The sequence below is a fragment of the Sinocyclocheilus grahami genome, unplaced genomic scaffold (assembly GCF_001515645.1).
Source record: "Sinocyclocheilus grahami isolate Dianchi unplaced genomic scaffold, SAMN03320097.WGS_v1.1 scaffold507.1, whole genome shotgun sequence".
NCBI lineage: Eukaryota > Metazoa > Chordata > Actinopteri > Cypriniformes > Cyprinidae > Sinocyclocheilus > Sinocyclocheilus grahami.
The window spans coordinates 729,347-748,442 of NW_015505686.1; the positions used below are offsets into that span (position 1 = coordinate 729,347).

Sequence of the window (19,096 nt, forward strand, 5' to 3'; positions counted from 1 at the left end):
CATCTCATTTTTATTATCTGTGCGTTGTTGTTGTCTCCATGTACTGGAAGTTTGTGACACTATAACAAATTCCTTGTATGTGCAAACATACTTGACAATAAAGCTCTTTCTGATTCTGATTCTGAAAATAAATTATGTTTATAGTGAATGCCACTATAAATGGTCTTATTTGTATGATATAGTTTTAATCCAAATGATGCGTGTGCTAAGTGAGTGAACATCAAAGATCACACAACAGAAGTGTGCGTGCTCGCTCTCTCTCTCTCTCCCTCCCTCCTTACCATTAAGTAACTTGTGCATTGTTTTACTTACTTGTATTTGACACATCCGACTGAACTTCAAGCTTTCCAGTGATGTCTGTGGGAAAGGTATATTCACTCGACAAGCTCGCGCATATGCGCCGCCACGTGCTCAATCCACTCAGCGTGCGTTGCTTATCAGCTCGCGCACATCAGCTATACAGGCGTTAATACTGAATGTTTAACATTATATTCATTGCATACATATACTACTTAGACATACTTAATCTCTAATAACTCCATTCTGCTGTCTGTCAGTTTTCGGTGTTTCTCTGTCTGAATATGTCAATTATAACATGCTGTGTGGTATCGGCATTTGGTATCGGGGGCATTTTAACGAGTACGAGTACAGGAGGTCAGTATCGGGCCCAATACGCATCCCTAATTACCACCAATTGGATTCCTGGTGCCTCTACTATTACTATCCTGTTCCTTTATCAGTTTACCCAAAACAAGTGGTACCTTGTGCAAGCATTTGAAAATCAATTTTATATAAGATAGAACATGCTTATTTTTACGAATTTTATAAATCTGTTGTTTTTGTTTGTTTGTTTTTAAATATGATTATACAACATCTTGAGGCTTTTAATTGCAGAATCATTTGTCTGAATCCAAACTGTAATACAGTAGGAAATACTGTATAGGACAAAATCATTGCATGCATAAAGAGAGTTTTTGAGAGTTTCTTGGCAATCAACGTCTGGGCAGCAACTCTGTAAATCATTTATAAAAAGACAAAAAAACAACAGGCCTAATATTAAACTTTGAGGTATGCCCAATTTTATTGTTCATAAAAGATTATTTTTCCTGTTCAATTCTCACACATTGCTCTCATGTAGATATGAGGCAAACCATTCAATTGTTAAAATTAAATGCACTTAATTTAGATAATAAAATAGTATGGTTAACTGTGATGAATGCCTTTTTCAGGTCAATAAACACTGTTGCCACCATATGACCCTGATCCAAAGAATACCTCATCAAGGAATCGCATACTGAAAAACCTATCATGGTGATCAACGGGCAAATTTTGATTAAAACACACACACACACACACACACACACACACACTGAGTATAATTGCAGGTCTGGGGTTTTGTGTAGGTGGTTCTAATTCACCTTAACTCAGCAACCAGTCTGAAAACCCTCGCTGGCTTCAGCACCACCAAGACATCTCAGCTAATGGGCTTTCAGACAAAAGGAGTGAAAGAGCGAGCAAAGAACAGACTGCCCGCCGTGAAAAGTTTCCAGGCGAGAAAAGCAAATCTGTCAAGTAGAGGAGGGGGTGCATGAGCACGAACTGCTGTCTTTAATGAGCTACACTGCTCAAACCTGCTCAAGGGTCAGAGATGTAACAAACCAAAAGACCCAGTGCCTGTGCCAAACTTAACGAGCACCAAGTCCAACTGCAGGTCAGGACTCAAATGGCTTGAATGGAGAACAATAGTAAACAGCATGAGGAACAAGAAGAGTTTCATCAAAAAGAGTGAAGGAGAGCGAGAAAAAATGAACCTGGAGAGCCAGGCAGGGAGGTAAAGATAGAAACAGCCTCGCTAAATGGAAGACAGCTATACACGCCATAAAATACAGCTGAAGACCCAGTGGGTGAATGCGAATAAAATACGATCAGCTGTTCCAATAATACTGGTAGCTGCCGTTTAGTATGTTCTGTGACCTTTAAGACAAAATTATCATCTGTCTGCTGGTTATGTCAACTGATATAAGAGACCTTTCTCTCGGTCTCTCCCACTGCGAAAAAGACTGGTGAGCTTTCACTGCCAAGTTGTACGTGGTATTACAGACATAGTGAACAGCAGAATACAGTAGTAGGGATGGATCAATTCCAAAATTCAGTATGAAACAAGCCTCTGGTACCTCAGTATTGACCCTAAATTTATATTGTAGTCCTGTGCCTTTCAGAATCATGCTTTAGAGAGAGAAGAAAGTGTATCAAAAACTGCTTTACTGTTTCCTTCTGCTTCTAAAAGAATGATCGGAAAAAGCATGAGATTTAATTCTATTGACATTTGGGTTTTGATAGATAGAAATAAGCAAACATTATTCTCTAAAAGAGAAAATCTTTTAGAACTTCTTTTAAGTTTTCATAATCTATTTGAAAAAAAAACAACAACATTACACATTAATGAATAAATCTGTATATATAAAAGGTATAGATAGAAAATCTATCTATACCTTTCTTTCATGTCCTGACTTTCATGTCCTGGGTTTAGTAAGGCACAATACTCTGTAACGCTACTTTAAAACAATATTTATGGTGGAAAGTGAGATTTAATTCTATTGACATTTGGGTTTTGATAGATAGAAATAAGCAAACATATTGTGAGGGGGGGAAATCTATCTATACCTTACTTTCATGTCCTGACTTTCATGTCCTGGGTTTAGTAAGGCACAATACTCTGTAACGCTACTTTAAAACAATATTTATGGTGGAAAGAGCTTTACACATGACTCTAAAATGAACTGAAAGCTTTAATTTCAGGTTTATACAACATCTAACATAATATAATAATGGACTGAAAGATACGCAAAGACACACTATCAATTTAATTAAAAAAATGAAGCATTATATAATATTGGATACATGAACAGAATAAGCGAGACATTTTGTTCTAGAAAAACCTAAATATGTATAACAGAGTTAAACAATATGAACAGTAGTTTTTCATTAAAAATTTAAAAATAAATAAATAAATATAATTCAAACAAAATGTAAAAAGTATTTTTGAAATACAAATATGCAATACAAACATGACAAATAGTGATCCTGAGTAGGGATTCACGATATTGGATTTTTGTCGATATCCAATATGTTGACATTTTTCAATGAACAGAATAAGCGAGACATTTTGTTCTAGAAAAACCTAAATATGTATAACAGAGTTAAACAATATGAACAGTAGTTTTTCATTAAAAATTTAAAAATAAATAAATAAATATAATTAAAACAAAATGTAAAAAGTATTTTTGAAATACAAATATGCAATACAAACATGACAAATAGTGATCCTGAGTAGGGATTCACGATATTGGATTTTTGTCGATATCCAATATGTTGACATTTTTCAACTCATTTGGCCGATAGCCGATACCGATATATTTTCTTTTGTTTGGAAACAACACCAAGTCTCTCCTGTGCAGAGATCATAAACAAATTATTATTAATTTTCTCTAAAAGAGAAAATCTTTTAGAACTTCTTTTAAGTTTTCATAATCTATTTGAAAAAAAAAAAAAAACATTACACATTAAGGAATAAATCTGTATATATAAAATTATGTTTTGTTTGTGATTTTTATTCATGTAAGCTATAGCTTCTGACCTTTAAATCAAAACATACTCATGATTTTATGACATCAATTACGGCTTTATTTAATCAGAAACACAATCTTAAAATGAAAGTAAAATACACAAATAACATTATTACAAGTAGGCCACCAGTGCCCCCTAAGTAGATAAACGTCTTACCGGATGGACATTAGAACCCGGGGGAAGCTGCCGCTGCTGCACGAGCTAGTGACTGTTGAGTCTATCGCACAAAGGAAGCGTCATTCTGTACTTGCGTTCTCAGATTAAATGTGGCGATCAAAAATGAATCTAATCACCATTCAGGCAAAAGTTCACTTCAGTGTCCACACTGCTGACGTGATCTTATCGCTAACACACCCTCAGCACATGCGAGTTATTCGTCTTATCGACAATGCATATCAGAATAATTTTTCATATCAGGCCGATGCCGATATTTACATTTTAAGCCATTATGATAAACTTCCGATAATATAGTGCATCCCTAATACTGAGATTGAGATGGTGTTTTGTAATTATAAAACAAACTTACAAACATTCTCACTGAAAAATGAGGCATCTGGAAACGCTACACTATTACAGTATGAAAAAAGGCATGCACTACAACTACAAAAGTACTTAAACTATTAATTTTTATAACAACATTAGCCTATTTAATATACAGGGTCAGAGTGCTGGTGGCTGATGGTCAAGCAAAACTAAAATTAGAACTTTTGGTGGAAGAAATCTTAACTAACATTATAAGTGGATTTCTGTGGAAAATGTTATAATGCTATAAAAGAACAGAATAATGGACTCTTTACAGACTATGAGGAAATGCATATATGGTCTGTATTCTGATTACCCATAATTCATTAGAATTCAAAAGTGTTGCATCAGCATGGAGCCCAACAATTCAAGTGTATAATTGTTGCAATAATTATTTTGGATTTTATTGACCATGTTATAAAGAGGAAAATGCCTTGTAATCATGTTTTTACGGCAAAGCAAACCAGACCCGCAGGAGCCATTGGAAATGGACAGAGGAAGCTCCTCTCCTCTTTTTCATGGCTGTATAAAAAAATAAATAACAGCATAAAGCTTCTCTCAGAGAGCTTTTTAGACCCTCATCCACAAGAGGAACGACACACACTGTTATAGGGTATAATGGGGAAAAGTGAGGATGTTGCCAGGTTATGGAGGGGCATAAATCTTTAATAGCACAGAAGCGAAGAAACAGGATATCAGTAAATGAAACTTAAGTGGATTTTCAGGCTTTTGTAGAAAGAGAAGTTATTGGGTAATGTGCTGAGAGTAGCGTAGTAGACAGACAGAGAGGTTTGACTTTTCAAGGCCTTTCCTTGACCATGTGTGATGTGTGTGTGTGTGTGTGCGTGCGCATGTTTATGTGGTTTATGATGACACAAATTTGTATAATAACATGGGTATGACATAGGTATTACAACGAGAAGGTGATTTATGAGGACATTTTCAGTGTCCCCGTAATTCAAAAGGCTTATAAATAATTCAGAATTCGTTTTTTTGAAAATCTAAAAATGCAGAAAGTTTCCTGTGAGGGGTAGGTTTAGGGGTAGGGTTGGTGTAGGGCAATAGAAAATACGGTTTGTACAGTATAAAAACCATTACGCCTATGGAGAGTCCCCATAAACCATAAAAACAAACCTGTGTGTGTGTGTGTGTACGTATAAGCCCTCTAAAACAACTCAAACACATTTTTAGAAAACGATTAATTTGCATATTCAATACATTTCCACTATTCTTTGATTGCATAATTCAAACTTTGAGAGGGCTTAAGATCTTTCATCTCTTGTTCTGCTTCTGAATTACAATGCTAGAAAAAAAACAAAGTAAACATGTTAATAGGCAGCATCATTGGCCACACTAACTATGTTTCCATCCAAAGCTGTGCATTTACAGAATTAGAACACTGCATAAAACATCTGTCCCATGCGTTCAAGAGAATAAAATCATCACTTCCTGGAAAACTGGCGCAAAGTATCAATAATAAAAATGAAAGTTGCTGCAACCAGGGAGGCATGTGGCTCCTTTTTCCTACATAATATATGACCTGTGCCTCAGAGCGTGTAGACGAAATGAAACAACATGTGCTGTCATGTTTTCTTTCATTTGGATGCCTGATGTTTGGGAATGTAATCGTGTGAGACAGTTATGGGAGGTGATTATACCAAATTATTTTGATGACAAACTTTAGCTCAGGCATTTCAAATTTATTAAAACAACATTTGAGATGGTGTGCAACGAGATCGGTGCGCTGGTTATTTCTGATTTCGAATCACATTATCTGTTGAGGCAAAATCATGTCACTGATGCACATGGAAGAACTTATTCAATAAATGTGTTTCCACCATAGTTTACATGCAAGTCTTCTTATCAGATCCGACTCAACTGAGCGCATACATTTTTAGAATCTACGCACATCTTGGCATTTCCATACCACGTTTAAGCAATATCCCAAAATTCACATAAAACGGATGGAGACATAGTGTCAATGAAATCTCAGCACACACAATCACACTCATACTGTGAGTACAGCAGGAGATTTTTAGCTTCCTAGTGAAGAGAGACAAAAAACACCTTTCGAAGTGTGAAGATCACAGATCTCTCTGAAATCACACTCATGCGCGTCCCGCCTTCCAGTGATACCCAGAGAGTCCAACGAATCCGGCCCCACTGCCAGATATCCGCTGTCCAAAAGAGTCTCCGCCGTGCCGTCTGTATCCATGAGCCACCCTCAGTCGCACAGCAAACACAAGCACCATGAAGAACTGTCTTATTTACATACTATCATATTCTATTTCTCATCTTTCTTTCATTCTAGCTTTATTTGTTTCCTATCTGTCCTGCTTGTTTTCCCTCCTCCTATTTTTTCACCCATTACAATTCCAATTTCATCCTTCCATTTCATTCTCCTATTGCCTTCTCCCTGCCTTTTGAAATTTAATTTGGTGGCAGCCCTTCATAAATAACTTTCTCCCCACAGAGGAGTGTGGCCTTATTCAAACTGTAGCCCGGAGCACAAAGACATACTGATTAACGGAGTCTCTCTCTCTCAGTGTCTCTCTAATCCTCTGTTATCCAGGGCTGCTGTTGTACTGTCCTTTGCTCTTCTGAGCGATGCACTAACAACCTGCAGTGGTAAAAGATTAATACTGTATAAATGAGGAGGGGAGCACCACAGGGGTGGATTGGTGGCCTAGATTAACATTAGAGTGCCGCGGGTTGAAGGTTTGCCAGACAGCCTCACCGTGAGCTCCCAAATGTAAGTACCGAACACTCCTGAGCACAGATTGGGATCGTTTAGCTGTATCGAACCCATGTCATGTCTGGCCTAAAGCTGTAAACAAAGAGCGCATGCATTATTTAAAGGAACAGTTCACCCAAAAATGGAAACGGTGTCATCATTTGACAGAAGTAACTCATCTGAATCCCTAAGTCGAACCAGACGGAATCCGTAGACTGCATAGATTTTGGGGTTCAATTTGCAGAATGGATTTAAACATGGTAAAATTAGTTAAACAGAGCTTAAATAGGGCCCTATGATTTCCGCGATGTGGAAAGCATGTACGGAATCAAAAGTAGGTCAGTGCACTTAAATCCAAACGAGACATGGGCTAGTATCTGTAAATATTAAGCCACCAAAAATCTGAATCCTGCATGTTCTGTGTGTCTTCTGTGTGAACGAATAGCGCAGAAGCACGGTTTCGTTTACTACACAGATAGTGAGGTACGTGTGATGCTTGCAATGTTTTCAGCATCCACGTTCTCACTACATGAGGACATAAACACATGAACAACATTTTAAAAATAAATGAATAAAAAAAAAATAGTAGGACTATAGTAGGGATGTGCACAACTTTTCTGAAGTGACAGCGATGACTGATAATGTAAACAATGGCAGGTCATGATTATATGTAATGCAACTTTTTGCTTCAACATTCAGTAACAACTCTATAAAAACGAGTTATTATATGTAGCTAGTGTTGTTGAAATGCTTAAATATAACAATTAATTTGAAATAAGGCTATCCTAACTTAAGTTATTTACGATGATTTGTAAGAAGATTATTTTCAAGAATTTGAATTCTTCTTAAGATGTGTCTTAAGAATTTTCTTACGAAGAATATTTGGGAATACAAAATATTCTTAATATTTTTTTTTCTTAAGTAAAAAAAAAAAAGAAGAAGAAGAAAATGGCAGTTAGGAAGACTTTTTTTCTTAAGAATGTTTTGTGAATCCGGCCCCAGATTCACTCTTCTATGGAAATGCTGCAGTCGAGGCGAATTATTGGTCACCACAGGTTGTTCGGTAAGACCACAAGACTACATATCACGTTACAGATTTCCAGTTCTCAAGGGCAAGATGGAGAGGTAGGGAGGGGGAATGGAGTGCCTCTTTTCCTCAAACACGCAGAGACAGTATTTCACAGCTACACGCTCCGGCTCATTATCCCTGACCCAGAATCCCTGAATGTCAAATCATTGCTCGGCGTCTGAGATTCCAGGCTCATTTGTTTTTCGAGCTGACCTGAGAAAGCCCCCACACGGAAACTGCTGAGACTGACAAACACAGATACAAAAAAGCCTCTCTTTTTTTTCTCCCCTCAAACAGAAAATGAGAAGCATGGCACGTTTTCCACACCGCTGCGTTTTATGGGGGATGAGAATGCTTTAAAATCACCCGTCCCATCACGCAAGGCCTGCTGGAGATGATTACACCTGTAGAGGAGCCGCAAAATGACTGCGGCTTGAGATCGGGAAGGCGTAATCCGAGGTGACACACAAACATCTATTGCATTTTAGTAAATATAAACTTAAAAATAGATTCTGAAAACAATGTCACACCTGACACGCACTGGTTACTCCCTCTCATAAAAGTCCTGTAAACTTGATTCATGATTCTTTAACTGATTTACTTGGTCGTTAAAAGTGAAGTGTGCCATTTCTGCACTGCTAGCGGTATGAAATGAAACTGCAGTCTGTTTGAGGAGATTGGACATTGGCTTAACCAATGGCTTGGGTTTGAGGTGGGTCTAAGTAAAGGAAGACAAAAAACGTATGTGCAAACCTGCTTGGTGCTGCTAATGGTGGAAGAAATTACATGCTTCACCATTAAATATTATTTGTCCCTTGGGCATGATCACCCAGCATAACGCTGGGACATAAACCAGAGCTCACAGTAAATTACACTGGCTAGTCATTTCTTTGACATAACTAGGAACCTTAATCAGATGTTAAGGGTAAAATCAATATGTGTTGACTGCCGTTAACGAGCAGTCATTAGATTTTATAAGGAACAATTCGAGTCTCTCAGGAAACTCTGTTCTCACTTCACACAGAGGAAAAGTGAACGAGAGAGAGTGCATTGCTGCATCTCTAAGAGACGTCCTGCAATAAGTACTTGTCATTCACTGCCTAAGCAGGATCAAGTAGTGACAGAGCAAAACAAGAAAAATAAAAAGAATAGCATGAGATTATGAAGAAAATACGGATGCTTTAATGCCAACTTTGTGCAACTCATCATAAGCAATGAATGTTTGAGAAAACATTCATACACAAAACTAATGCATTCTCCTGTCCTTTTGCATTTCTTTAATTTGCACTGCATTCATTTGTAGTGCAAACACTATTGTTTTTATCCTTCTGATGTAGTGTTGTCAAAAGTACTGATACTTCAGTACCAAGTTGATAGATATATTTTTTTTAAATGTAACAATACCAGCTTTTCTGCAGTACCGTTAGTACAGAGTCCCAGGTCAATTAGGTACTTGCTGCTGAGAGGAGGCTGCTTTCAAATGCTCCCATGTGTATGTGTGTGAGCACTTTGTGAATAGCATTAAAGATTTCTATTTACATGTTTTTGAAGCATTGAGCATTGTAGCCAATCGCAGATATGTTTGTTGCGCATATGAATATAATAGCCAATCAGAAGTGCTTTAGTCAACTAAATATCAACAGATTTTAGTCGACTAAATCTACAGTAGACTTAGTCAACTAAAATCTAATGGGTTTAGTTACAGCGTAATGCATTTATTAAGCTTTTTTTTTTATTTCCATACTCATTATAGATTCCCGGATAAAACATATATTAACCTGTTAATATGAATGATATTAGGGTTGGAACATGCAATATAGACACATATTTAACTTAACATATTTATATCTTAAAATTAAATAAAACTACTTCTCATAAAGAAACAAGAACATGGTCTTTTTTTTCAATGAAACACCAATGGTTACACAACATGCATTCTTTTAACAACTAGCTTACAACATGCTTCATTCTTTCAAGCAGACATATTTATATAAATTCAATTTAGATTAATCCTTATTAGGGCTACAAGTGATTCAGTCAAGAGCAGTGAGTGATTTTCTTTTGTTGCTGTCCCTTTAAAAACTAATGCACGGATGCAATATACTGATACACATCCGATATTCTCCAAACTGTAAAACATAAACGAGCGTGTTTACGTGAATACTCATCAAAACTGACAATTTGACATCATTTTGCATGTATTCCTCCATTTATGTGCGATAAGATGCGAAAGAGAACTGAAGTCAGTATCTGTGCGCTGTCTGAGATGCGCTTTTCTGTGCGTGATTCAGGTGGGTGCGCTCAGAAAACTGGACCGAGTCGAGTTCTCTTTAGCGTTCTCACGCTTTTTCAAATTTATCTATATGTCTGCTGTTCTCTTACTCCCAGACGTTGACATTTTTTTATATTTTATGAGACGTGCAGCAAGTGTATGCTATCTTATGTCCCGCCGGATATATTAGTAGGTTCAAATGTGCATCTGTCCTCCCAACCACGCAGTAGATTAGTTCTGACTGGATCTCTTCCCAAATCGTCCCTCCCAAACATTTTCATCTCATTTTTATTCAATGATGAAAATAGCAATGGATTTTCGTCGTAGTTTTTGTCATTCAAAATGAGTTTTTATTCCATTATAGTCTCATTATAGTATTCGTCAACGAAATTAACACTGCTCTCTGTACACATACATATATACATATACATATATATATACATATATATATATATATATATATATTTAATTATTATATTTTTTAACATCAATTATTAAATATTATATTATTTTTTACAATGTCCTTACTACATTTCTGGGCCTTGAACGTGGCAGTTCCGTTGTTGTCTACGCAGGGTCAAAAATATCTTAATTTGTGTTCCGACGATGAGCGAAGGTCTGTTTTTAACCTTTCAGGGTTATGTTGCATCTCTTACCTATAATTCTATGAGCAATCTTATGTCTGTGCATTTTTTTTTATGACAACATTACTTCAATTACTATCAATGCATCAATTACCTCTTATATTTACTACTCTTTTTTATTTTTTTTGCAGTGGACAGTTTTGCTATACGGATCTCTTCCCAAATCGTCCCTCCCAAACATTTTCATCTCATTTTTATTCAATGATGAAAATAGCAATGGATTTTCGTCGTAGTTTTTGTCATTCAAAGTGAGTTTTTATTCCATTATAGTCTCATTTTCGGCAGTGAAAAAAATGTTGATAAATTATAATAAATTATTCGTCAACGAAATTAACACTGCTCTCTGTACACATACATATATATATATATATATATATATATATATATTTAATTATTATATTTTTTAACATCAATTATTAAATATTATATTATTTTTTACAATGTCCTTACTACATTTCTGGGCCTTGAACGTGGCAGTTCCGTTGTTGTCTACGCAGGGTCAAAAATATCTTAATTTGTGTTCCGACGATGAGCGAAGGTCTGTTTTTAACCTTTCAGGGTTATGTTGCATCTCTTACCTATAATTCTATGAGCAATCTTATGTCTGTGCATTTTTTTTTATGACAACATTACTTCAATTACTATCAATGCATCAATTACCTCTTATATTTACTACTCTTTTTTATTTTTTTTGCAGTGGACAGTTTTGCTATACTCTCTCAAAATGCAAGATAGGGAGTGATTTAATAATACATGCATCATAGTATTGTAAATATAAAACTTCAATAGTAAATATTAAAGGGATAGTTCACCCAAAAATTAAAATTCTGCAATTAATTAATCACCCACATGTCATGTCATGTCGGTCAAGTTTTTAAGGATCTGCCAGTGAGCATCTATACACTTTAGAACTGACCCTAGATCAGTTTTCCTCATCCTATCTTCTCCAGTACTATAACACTAGCACCAACTGACCTGATCTCAGATCAGAAACTCACAGCAACAGCTATTCACTTACACACAAGATAATATATTAACGCTGCCCAGGGCGTCTGAGAGACAGTGATGATTATCTCAATCAAGTGCCATTCTCTTCGCAATTTATCTCTCTAACTGTCTCCATCTATCTCTGTTCACAAGGCATTTGATGCACTGCCAGGCGCTCTTTCTGTTTGCTGGTGGGTGGTTTTGTAAGCAGAAAGAAAGAAAGAAAGAAAGAAAGAAAGAAAGAAAGAAAGAAAGAAAGAAAAAAAATATTTTTCTTTCGATACAGATCTCTGTATCATAGCAGGAATCAATGACTCTTCCTGAATCTTAAATGAATATTACAGACCATCTTATACAGTACATGCTGTGCTCAGAGCTTTGAGAATTTGCACAAGCATTTGTTTCTCTCTTCTTCAACAAGGGATACAGCATACATGGGCTAAAGTATTTGCTCTTTTTCTCACCACTCGCACTCTTTCTTCTTCCACATGGGTAAATGGCAGTTTGGATATGATATAAACATGGTAAAACAAAGACAGTCTGTACTACCTCGAGAAACTGATCCACTGGCATTGCCATTGTTTTCCCTCACAAAATTGCATCATATTTTGGTGCATTTGTATTTTTATTGGATATGTGCAAGCATTCGGTTAATTTTCTATAGTTCAGTTAATGTAGATGCAACCTCTAGGAGCTGCCATATTCAAGTAGTGGACAAAACTGAAGCAAACGTGTGAAGCAGCTGAATCTTTCTCATACATTTAGTGAACTTAATTTGCAATACAATAATGATGTTGGCTTAAATCTTACTCACAAACCTCTTCAAAAAATAAAAATGCTTACAATATGCTAGATTACATAGAAACACATTACTACTAAAGGTAAACTCAGGTGTGTGTGGTCTAAGTTTTTACTGAAACATTAAATTTTACTTTTCTAAGCCACAATTATGGATCAGTTTTTAATTTAATGGAGTGTAATTACACTAAATACCTAATTAGCGCCTCACACGCTCTTAAGAAAGGCCTTTCTAGAGCAATTATGTAAAAAGATTGTGTGGGATTTGGGAGTTTGGTGACTGTTGGTGTGCGCTGGTTTAATGAAACTCCCATTGCATCTGTTTCCAGCCAGTAAAGATTTGTTTAGCGGCCTGTGATGCCTGCCAAACAGCGTGATCACCTATTTATGTGCGAATGCGTATTTGTAGGTCACTTTTTCTTTCTCTTCTTCCTTTTCTCCTGCCAATTACATAATTTAGTTAAGGATTCTAAGATGAGAGCTACTCGACATGACATCATGAGCCATCTGTAGTATACTGGAGATAAGAGCTGCAAGATTTTCTCAAGATTTGGCAGCCACGCAAACATCTCCAAACCCCAGGATGCCTATGCTGATTTCTGCCAATAAAACATTCAGAGATGTTAGCTAATTACTTGCAAATTGCATCTTTCTTAATAAATGAGCAAATACACTTATGAAGCAGTCTCTTTCTTCCTGGCTTGCTCAGTTTCTCTCTCTCTCTCCCCTTTTCATTGCTGTGAGTGAAACTGTCCAGAAACTGAAGAGAGGTTTAAACATTGTCCTTCTGCCATCATGCTTCTCACTACGAGATATCATGCTGCTAAAAGTCCTTCCAATTTCTTAAAGAGAAAAGGAGTGAGATGTATGGGATGATATTAGACTCTAAATGATTAATAGACACACCCACAATTATCCATGTACTGCATACATTTTATACATGTATCTTACTAACCACAAACTAATACCTTTCAATTTGAGTCTGTGGAATTCTGGATTAAATGATTGTGCAGGGATTTGTACAAATACAGACATGTTTGCGAATAAAAATGTTCTGTTCTGCATTAATATATCATAAATTGCTCATGCAAAAAGGATTCTGTGCATATGTGGATCAGGTGACACGCGTGCATTAATTGACGTCTAGTTCGAGTCGATCTTGTTCGGTTCATTTGGATTTTGAGACTTAATTTTCGCAGTTTACAGCATTTCAATTACACTAAATACCTAATTAGCGCCTCACACGCTCTTAAGAAAGGCCTTTCTAGAGCAATTATGTAAAAAGATTGTGTGGGATTTGGGAGTTTGGTGACTGTTGGTGTGCGCTGGTTTAATGAAACTCCCATTGCATCTGTTTCCAGCCAGTAAAGATTTGTTTAGCGGCCTGTGATGCCTGCCAAACAGCGTGATCACCTATTTATGTGCGAATGCGTATTTGTAGGTCACTTTTTCTTTCTCTTCTTCCTTTTCTCCTGCCAATTACATAATTTAGTTAAGGATTCTAAGATGAGAGCTACTCGACATGACATCATGAGCCATCTGTAGTATACTGGAGATAAGAGCTGCAAGATTTTCTCAAGATTTGGCAGCCACGCAAACATCTCCAAACCCCAGGATGCCTATGCTGATTTCTGCCAATAAAACATTCAGAGATGTTAGCTAATTACTTGCAAATTGCATCTTTCTTAATAAATGAGCAAATACACTTATGAAGCAGTCTCTTTCTTCCTGGCTTGCTCAGTTTCTCTCTCTCTCTCCCCTTTTCATTGCTGTGAGTGAAACTGTCCAGAAACTGAAGAGAGGTTTAAACATTGTCCTTCTGCCATCATGCTTCTCACTACGAGATATCATGCTGCTAAAAGTCCTTCCAATTTCTTAAAGAGAAAAGGAGTGAGATGGAGGGATAAGGTTGAAAAGTGCTGAGTGTGAAAGTTTGAAAAATGTGTTATCCGCTACACTGGTCATAGCCCCAGCTCTTCGCTCTGACAGAAACACTGACGTTCTCACACCAAACCCTACCGGTCTCTGCAGAAATCTCAGTTAGTGGTGACAGAACTTGTCTGAACATCTTCCACCATGGCATCTTGATGTGCCTTTGATAAAGAGATAGAGCCTCACAGCTTTTGCTGAGAAGCGAGACAGGCTTGATGGCTGATGACATATATGAGTTTAGCCACAACCCCAATTCGTGAGCTGAAAGGCTAGTTTGTAATGACCCTTTAAAAGACCGTTTTGGATATTGCTTCACTCCATTTATAAAAAGTGAAACTTTGTAGTCTCTTCAGTTTAAGACACATTTCTGATTTAATTTTACAGCGTTCCCTGCACATAGTCTCAGTCTTTTCGCTCTTAAAGTAATTGTTCACCCAAAAACGCCTAGTTACAAACTCATATGCAATTTTTTTGTTATTCTGTGAAACACAAAGTGATTGAGCTGGACTAATTGTATGGTGTTTGCTTGTTTTTTGCTGTTTTTTTTGGGGGTATGTAATTAGTAGAAAAACTGAAAAAAGATACTAGTGAATATTTAAAGCGGAAAATGCAATCCGTTACCAGCAACACATGGGATAGTAGAGCACTGGTATGTAATGGATAAGCATTACACAACAACTAGAAACAAGAAATAGTGTCTAAAGAACGTATATTAGTGAAACTGAAAAAAATAACTATTCGCCATTACTTAAATGTTAAATTAATTCGTGTTAAAACGGCTTGCCACAATACACATGCATATATTCATAGTATGTTGGTATTGTATGTTACAACAAGCGAATTGGGCAACAATAGGAAAACAAAATAAGCGGGTCATCATCACCTCTTTAGTCTTTCAACCAGTGATCGCGCAAAACAAACACGCAACATCGCGTAAATGAATTTAAGAGGTGTGCCCGAATAGTTTGACAGGAGACTTACCTTGATCAAGAAGCCGCAATGAGTGCTGGAAGGACGGGTCCAGAGAATCCTTCTCCGCCATCAGTTCTGGCAAGTACTTTTCGTTATCCATCTCGCCCAGTGCGTTTGGTCCGACAAAAAGCTTGTCAGTTGTAAGATGTGAAATGTAAGATCCTGCTGTTGTCCTAAAGCAACCCAGACAAGATGCGCACCAGTCGTGAGGAAAATAACCCCGTGATTCTATCTGCGGCCGGTGAGCATCTACAAGATCAGCTGGAGTTTGCTTTTTTCTATAAGTGTGCTGGTGATAACTACTGTCCATGCACTTCCCAGGTGGTTCGCCTTTAGCCCATCTGCAAGAAAATCGCAGATGCCTCCGTCCAGTCAGAGTCCTCCAGTCAGACTGCCGCTCTCAACTGTAAACAACCGCTTTGAAGCTCCCCCTGTTGTATCCACGGGCAACGACTGCAAGTCCCAGATCCTCTGTTGATTGGATGTAGCTGGTGGATAGCTAGATGTCAATCATTCCCTGAGGGCGGGGCGGGTGTGGAACTGTCCGAGGTGCTGCCGTTTTTCGCTTTCGATTAATCGATTGTGGTGATTAGAGATGGAATCGTCAGGAATCCTTATGTTTGTGATTCGGATTCAGAATCATCTTTATCGTTCCTCGTTCATAACAGTTTCATTAACCATTCTTTTTGAGTTCTAGAAGAAGTATTTGGGAAAACATTTTGTTATCGCATTTAATCTCCACATCAGTCTAATGAGATAAATTCAGATTTCAGATGGTGTTCACAGTAATGACTTTCACGGGTCTTAAACATAAATAATTGGTCTTGACAATAAAATTACTCCAATTAATATTTCATTCATTTTTATAGAATAGCAACAAACCCTTGAGAAAAATCTTTACACATATGATATAAGCCGCGCTAGCCTTAAAGGGTTAGGTCACCCAAAAAGTAGCCCATGAATTACTCACCCTCAAGGCATCCTAGGCGTATATGACTTTCTTCTTTCAGACGAATCCAGTAGGAGTTATATTAAAAATTGTCTTTGATCTTCCAAGCTGTTTAATGGCAGTCAGTGGGTGTTGCAGTTCATCAGTCCAAAAGAAGTGAAATAAAGTGCATCCATCCATAATAAAAAGTGCCTCACATGGCTCCGGGGGGGTGAACAAAGGCCTCCTGTAGCGAATCGATGCGTTTTTGTAAGAAAAATTACTTTAAAAATATATATATTTAAAACGTAATAATCAATTTAATCTAGCTTGCGCTCGCTTTTGTACACGGATGTCGTAGGCATTGGGCATGCGCAGCTCAGAAGTGATGTACGCGGAAGCGCAGGGGAGAGATCAAAACAAAACAAAGGCTGTGGTTGCCAGAATAATTTTGTAAAAAATACAGGAAAACTGCAAACACATTTACGGCCCAAAACGGCAAATTTTACAGTATAAAACTGTAATTTACAAACACCACGTAATTGTAAGCTCACCACAAGTAGCTTCGCCACAAGCAGAAGTGTATACTAATATATAGAAGGTGCACAGAGTCATTCATGCAAACACAAAACACCATCATGGTAACACACATGATACTTAAATAATGCATTAAACTTACATTAAACAACAGAAGATGTAACAAAGCCCAAATATACATAACTAATAACAAAAACTATTAAAAAAAAACATGATTATTTAAACAAAATACTTTCAAATGTGGCAGAAAAATAAATGTGCAAAAAAAAAAAAAAAGTAATAGTCAACAAATCATCTAACATTTGCACATAGTGTTTAAAGAAACAGATTTACAATGAAATTCAGCACTTTCACACCATTTTACCTCATTTTAATGTAGATATACCAATGAGCAGGTACAACGTTTTAACATTTATTTCTCTAACTAGTATACTAGCAGGCCTATTTGTTTTAAATGGCAAGAAAGTAATTCAATAGTGGCAATTCTTCAGATTTACTAGTAATTAGATATTAGTACTTAATCCAGTAGTGTATATTCCGTTAGACACTAGACACTAGTATATGCGACTACTAGTAGACACTAGAATCTATCTCAATTGTCACCACTAACATTTCTAGCTACATTTTATTTCACATTTCATATGTAATATTAGTCAAAATGGATACTTTGCAGTTCAATGGGTACTAGTAACAATGGGGATACACTAGCGCCAATTAAAAGTGTATTAGTGTCTATGTAATTAGTAGAAAAACTGAAAAAAGATACTAGTGAATATTTAAAGCGGAAAATGCAATCCGTTACCAGCAACACATGGGATAGTAGAGCACTGGTATGTAATGGATAAGCATTACACAACAACTAGAAACAAGAAATAGTGTCTAAAGAACGTATATTAGTGAAACTGAAAAAAATAACTATTCGCCATTACTTAAATGTTAAATTAATTCGTGTTAAAACGGCTTGCCACAATACACATGCATATATTCATAGTATGTTGGTAGAGAGATCAAAACAAAACAAAGGCTGTGGTTGCCAGAATAATTTTGTAAAAAATACAGGAAAACTGCAAACACATTTACGGCCCAAAACGGCAAATTTTACAGTATAAAACTGTAATTTACAAACACCACGTAATTGTAAGCTCACCACAAGTAGCTTCGCCACAAGCAGAAGTGTATACTAATATATAGAAGGTGCACAGAGTCATTCATGCAAACACAAAACACCATCATGGTAACACACATGATACTTAAATAATGCATTAAACAACAGAAGATGTAACAGCATTACACAACAACTAGAAACAAGAAATAGTGTCTAAAGAACGTATATTAGTGAAACTGAAAAAAATAACTATTCGCCATTACTTAAATGTTAAATTAATTCGTGTTAAAACGGCTTGCCACAATACACATGCATATATTCATAGTATGTTGGTATTGTATGTTACAACAAGCGAATTGGGCAACAATAGGAAAACAAAATAAGCGGGTCATCATCACCTCTTTAGTCTTTCAACCAGTGATCGCGCAAAACAAACACGCAACATCGCGTAAATGAATTTAAGAGGTGTGCCCGAATAGTTTGACAGGAGACTTACCTTGATCAAGAAGCCGCAATGAGTGCTGGAAGGACGGGTCCAGAGAATCCTTCTCCGCCATCAGTTCTGGCAAGTACTTTTCGTTATCCATCTCGCCCAGTGCGTTTGGTCCGACAAAAAGCTTGTCAGTTGTAAGATGCAGGGAATTCTGGGATTATCAGTTTACAGTTTTTGACTGAAAATTATACATTTGTTATTTTTACTTCTAAAAACAGTAAAATGCTGTTAATTTTACAGTACAATTACATGAAATGTCTGGTTAGATATTTTACAGTTTTTCCCTGTATATAGTGCGGGAATTTACTGTTAACCTATTAACAGTTTTTTTCCGTAGCGTTTTTACAAAGTTGTACAGTTAAAATTACACTTATTTTTTACAGTGTATATAAGCCAAGAGGAGACTGATTTTCCTTCGCTAAAGTAAGGAAACTTTGCTTCCTTTGCTCCTGTAAACAAACACTGGTTTTCACGAG

General features: G+C 36.6%; 1 protein-coding gene across 2 annotated transcripts in view; it reads right to left on the bottom strand.

Moving 5' to 3' along the window:
• LOC107554584 (KH domain-containing, RNA-binding, signal transduction-associated protein 3-like) overlaps positions 1-16,070 on the bottom strand; it is a 153,138-nt gene extending 137,068 nt beyond the window's left edge. For both annotated transcript variants that reach the window (XR_001605071.1, XM_016237149.1), the window contains exon 1: positions 15,567-16,070. Coding sequence is in view for 1 of the 2 variants with exons in the window: in XM_016237149.1 (XP_016092635.1) it covers positions 15,567-15,867 (301 nt within the window). In the remaining variant the exon portion in view is untranslated. The remainder of the gene's footprint in view (positions 1-15,566) is intronic.
• Positions 16,071-19,096: the final 3,026 nt, after the last annotated feature.